Source organism: Cynoglossus semilaevis, chromosome Z (assembly GCF_000523025.1).
Source record: "Cynoglossus semilaevis isolate Cse_v1.0 chromosome Z, Cse_v1.0, whole genome shotgun sequence".
Taxonomy (NCBI): Eukaryota; Metazoa; Chordata; class Actinopteri; order Pleuronectiformes; family Cynoglossidae; genus Cynoglossus; species Cynoglossus semilaevis.
Window position 1 is genome coordinate 16095210 of NC_024328.1, and position 5260 is coordinate 16100469.

General features: G+C 39.1%; 1 protein-coding gene across 1 annotated transcript in view; it reads right to left on the reverse strand.

The window, feature by feature from the left end:
- Positions 1 to 1585: 1585 nt before the first annotated feature.
- Positions 1586 to 5260, reverse strand: part of pdlim2 (PDZ and LIM domain 2 (mystique)) — a 35646-nt gene continuing 31971 nt past the window's right edge. Inside the window, exons 8-10 of the mRNA XM_008336660.3 lie at positions 3493 to 3641; positions 2630 to 2741; positions 1586 to 1890 (exon numbers count right to left, since the gene is read on the reverse strand). Coding sequence (XP_008334882.1) covers positions 1698 to 1890; positions 2630 to 2741; positions 3493 to 3641 — 454 coding nt within the window. The 3' untranslated portion in view covers positions 1586 to 1697. The remainder of the gene's footprint in view (positions 1891 to 2629; positions 2742 to 3492; positions 3642 to 5260) is intronic.

Consider the following 5260-nt stretch of genomic DNA (forward strand, 5'->3'; position numbering starts at 1 on the left):
TCTGTGTGTAGTCCATACACTTACCTGTTACTTCTAGATGATGTCCTCATGTTGAGGCATCAAGAGGAGAAACTCACTAACTTTGGATCTTTGAACTGCATAACATTTTGTCTATTTGGTCCAGCTATAGCAACAAATTAACAACATGGACTGAAACACTGAAAACATTGAAAGAATATCCAGGTTTAACTAACCCACGCCGGTAAAAACACAATAAAGAGTGGTTAACCAAATTTGGACGTTAAAAAAATAGTCATAAAACACAGCCATGTCAAAATTATTGTAATTCCAGATATTTCAGATCAGTATCACAAAATAATTCTGGTTAGAAGGTATAATGTGATTCGAAACTATTGTTAACAGGATGTACCTACCGAAGTGGCCAATAAATGTGTATTGGCTTGAAGAAAAGGTTAACGCTTTAAATGGGATTAAGTTTCTCCTTATTTAAAACATCCTGACTGCCATCTTCTGGTTGACGAATTGAACTACATTACTTTGACATAACCGATTTGAATCCCAGTTTAAAATTTTTTTTTTTCTTTCTTTCTTCCTGGGGTATCATTTATTTGCCACAGATGTCAAGGATTGCTTTGTATGCTGGTCTTCTCATGCACTCTTAATCGGTCCGTGATGTAACATAATGTAGCATTTTTGTCATCATCTGGTATTTTCTCCAACACCTGCTGTGAACAATGCCAGGTCTTTTCAAATTTCTACAAAGAGTACATGAGTGCGATCTCTAGTCAGAGTTTGGTTGTTGTGTCTGAACACTTCACAAAAGATAGAGTAGTAGAAGAATGGTTAGAGCTTACGTAGGTAATGATCACCCACTTTACATCAGACATATTTTGGGCTAAGATTATGTATATTATAAAGCATATTTCAAATACAAGCACAAGCCGTGGAGAGGATTGTGTGATTTTATTAAGTGCCAAATGAATGTGAACATTATAGCCGAGTACTGTTGTAATTGAACTGAAGTATCAAATCTTTTCACACTAAATGTCCTGTGAAAATATTTTGTAATGGTTTACATCATTGAATACAATTACAAAAGAGATAGTGAATGAATAAATCTCCCTTGTAAGGATCAAAACAGCCCCACAGCATTTATGTTTTTTTCTTTTCATTTTTTTTTCTCATCAATTTCATTTACAAACATACAGAAGACCTAAAGGGCTTTTGGTGTAACTGGATCTTCCCATCTCCCTGTCAAACACACACATTCAGTGAAAGCACACCAAAGCCAGTATGCTTCTGCATGTGAAAACTTGCACCCATCCACACTGCAGAGAGCACCGACAGTGCAGTGCCATTTTAATAAGGCATGCAGTGGAGGTAAAGTTGTGGTCCCTTTGCTCCGTCAGGGGATTAAAACCATTATCCAGATCCTCAGTAAGAAAAAGCAGTCCTGCCAAGTCTGTCAAAAGACCTGTTGTTATGTCAGTCTGTTCATGACAGCTGTGAAACATTAGAGCAGGATTAACTTGAACTGAATGTAGAGGCTTCACCTCATCAAGAACAAAGCCAAAACTTCTGATATCATTATACAAAAGGCAAAAATGTGAACCATAATATCTGCCATGTGATTGGCAAGCGTCCACCTCCACACTTCATCCCAGGGTCTGGAACCAGGTCAGATGAGGTGGATGTTCAAGCAGAGCAGCAGCTGCAGCAGGAGTGGAGCGGTGGACTCAGTGACGAGGGGAGATGGCTGTTTGAGGAGAACTACCAGGACCTTGGTACCTCTGTTTGGCGTGCTTCTCACAGTACATCTCATCCCCTGCCCAAAAATGCCCTCTCATCCTGAGGTTAAGGCCGCAGTCTGTGCAGGTGTAGCACTCTGGATGACGAAAGCGATCGTCTGTGATGCGTACGGCCTGTGTGCTTTAGCGAGAGAGATTAAATTCAATACCGATCAGATATATAAAAGCATTTTCTTTTACTTTGTAAGACAGCTGTTAGTTGACTAACAAAAAAACATTATTTATGGTCTAGATAAGAGATCACAAACTCATCATCCATGAGCCACATGCTCTGGTCTCTGGTTAAGTTACAGTATAGGAGGAAGCCTTCTAGGTATTCTTTATAAACACACCAAATGTAGCTATGGTGTGACTTCTGCCGTGGTGAGAAGTAAAAACACTGACATTGACAAGCATGATACGCCTTGTTACAAATCTGACTTGTAATACTAATGATGCCTTCACCAAACCTAGAAAAATGTAGAATGCAGAACCTTGTTCCCAGGTCAGCCCATGACAGTTCTTGTAAATGCAAATAAGTTGCACTTCCTACCTCAAGACACATGGCAGTGCTGCTGCACAGTTTTAAATGCTGAGTGCTTAATTCACAGATGTGGGTTGAGGACATAACTGTCAGTGGCCTAGATATTGACCAGGCCTTAGATTGGTGGATTCCCTGTTTGAGTATTAACCCTAATAGGACATTGAAGTGCAACGAATCATGATGGACTGTATGCAAGTCTAATGTGTGTAATTGTACAGTAAGAAATAACGCTGCTGTCTTTTAAATTCACTACTATAAACTTTGTTTGTGTGCAAAAGACATCATAAATGGACCTTCCTTCTTTTGGTCAGGTGAGTGAAGATCCAGCAGCACTTACACAATGTTGCAGCCACACTTCTCACAGGTGTGATATTTGCCGACTCCTCCCACAGTTGTGCCTGGTTTAGGGGCGTTTGGTGAAAACTTTGCTGGAAACCGCACAGCCGCCTCTAAAGTACACACACAGGTCATTATCACATCATGGAAGAATGTTGTTCCTATCTAGATTTATCTGACCCGCCATTTATCAAAGCAAAGGAAGAGAGCAGGCTATACAAACTCCATGATTTGCTTCTAAGATAACGAATTGCACACTGGAGAGCAGCTCTTTCCATTCAGCACAGGTGATGACCATGTGGAAGTCACTTTTCAACAACTTGCACCCCTCTTGTAATGCACCATGCATGTGTGACAGATGACTTCAAGATGAAGTCAGCACGCAATTGTAGGAGCTGACTTACAGGAATTTGGTAACATTTGGAAAAATTATTATATATATGTAAATACATTCCCATTACTAATGCTGCTGCTGATGTTGCTATCCTATTTACCTTCTCTCGGCCATGTCTGATTATTAACTAATGTATTAACTCAATATAATAAAAACAGCTTTTTCAAAATGAAGTAAGATGAGTGTTGTTTGTTATTGTCTTCATCAGTGACTGTCAAACTGTCATCAAACCTTCACAGTAATCTGCTCTGAATAAGAATACCTTAGAAAAAAGCACTTATTTCTTTAGGTCTGACAACTGGAGATATAATAGACAGTACTAGTGTTAATTTGTTCAAACATCAAGGTGAAATTAGATGACCAAAATGACCCTGGGAAAACGTGACTTGAATCCTGTGTTTATGGCTGTTTGGTTGTTAGCTGACAGTTTGCATTAGAAGTGTGAGCACAAAAAACAAGACGTTTCTTACCTCTCTCATCAGCCTCCAAAGACTCTTGAAGCATTTTAAAGGTGTTGGACTGGCGAGGCGCTGTACGTGACTCTCTATTCTCCTGGATCATCTTGTACACCTCTGAGTCCCTGTCAAACCTCTGCATGGCAAAGTCAGAGCTAGAACTGCTGTAACAACAAGACCAGATGGAAAGGAAAATGTGACATGTACTTATTTTTTTGTAATTTTTTTAACCCCTGGTTAGAAATGGTTTAACAAATTCCAGGGGAGATGCGGAAGCAGCTCTAAGACTTTGACCTCCAAGTATGAAGTATAGACTACACAGCAGACAAAAGGTGAAATCACACATCACATGCTCCACAGGACCAGACTGCTATCAGCTTACAAGAAACAAAACCTAGGAAAACAGATGCAAGTTTGAGAATGGGGTTGAGGGGGCGGCGGTTCGAAGCTGAGGAGAGACCATGTAATGTGTCTTTTCAACTTCACTGTAGTGCTTAGGAAAAATAATAAATCTAAAAAATAATAATTAAAACACTGTCTAATTATATGGAAGTAAAGATTCTGGGGTTTTCTTTCTTTTGGAAAGAGAAACTAATCCTGTAATGTATCTTTTTCTCTGTGAAACTTTTCAAATTCTGTGCACTTCAGGGACTCTGAGAAAAGCACACTTTCACCTCTGCCTTAGTGTAAGTTGTTAGCCCATTAGGCAATTAGCAGAGAAGTGTAGCTCAGTTTACAAGCAAATTCTTAACACCTGCTGCAGTAAAAAAAGTCAGTTTTTACTGCTATTTTTATAACAAGTAGGAAAATGCAAATACAGCCCTAATGGAGAAACGCCTGCATTTGAGTCTCACAGATACATTTGTACTGTAACTTCTAAAACATACAAGAGTGTGTTCCTTTGTTAGGGTTTGTCTGGGGAGAGCTGCTAAATGTTTGCTGCCAGGAGTAACTGGTTGTCTGACTGGTCCAGGTGTGGTTTGATGTCATCAACATGAAGCAAACTACTGAGCAAGTGTCAGTCAACTTAACCTGTTTGTGAGTGAGTGCCCCACCTGACACGCTCCTTAAATCTGCCCAAATATTTACTGGTCAGCTGACACCTGTGCTGTGAAATGAGCTGAACTGAGAGAAAACTGTCAATCTCAGTGAGAAAAGGGTGAGCTAACATTTTCAAAGTTCATTTTTCAGTTAAGTGTCTCCACAAGTTAGCAATATTGGGCTGACAAGCTGTCCATATGTCACAAAAGTATTTGTAGTGTTTTCAGCCAGCTTCTTAACATCTTTTCTTACAAACACTGGGTTGTGCCACTACAATAACACAGAGCAGCATTGACTTCAAAGACGTTTTTATCACATTTCAACTGTAAAAACATTATTTTTGGTTGTGAGTAAAAGACTAAAATGTACTTAATAAGACTAACATTGAGTTTGTGCAAGTCTGTACGCTGCTGGACTTCAAAAGCACTAGACTGTTGATGACAATTGGATGACTTTCTTTAACAAAGTGCCAACTTATGAAACAAATGAATCAGCCCACACCTGTAAATCATGCCAGCTCTGTGCTGAAGCTTTGCTTGTCTTCAATCTTTCACATACACACTTTTCTGGACAAGGGTCAAATGATGGACTTGGTCAGCCAATTTTAGAATTTTTCTAATTTCAGTTTTATAAGAAGCATTGATGCTAGAATATTCAAACTGGATAATGCATTAACCCAACAGTTAAGTATTGCTTCTTTCCCTGTTGTTTATATATACTGTGTGTATATATATATATATAT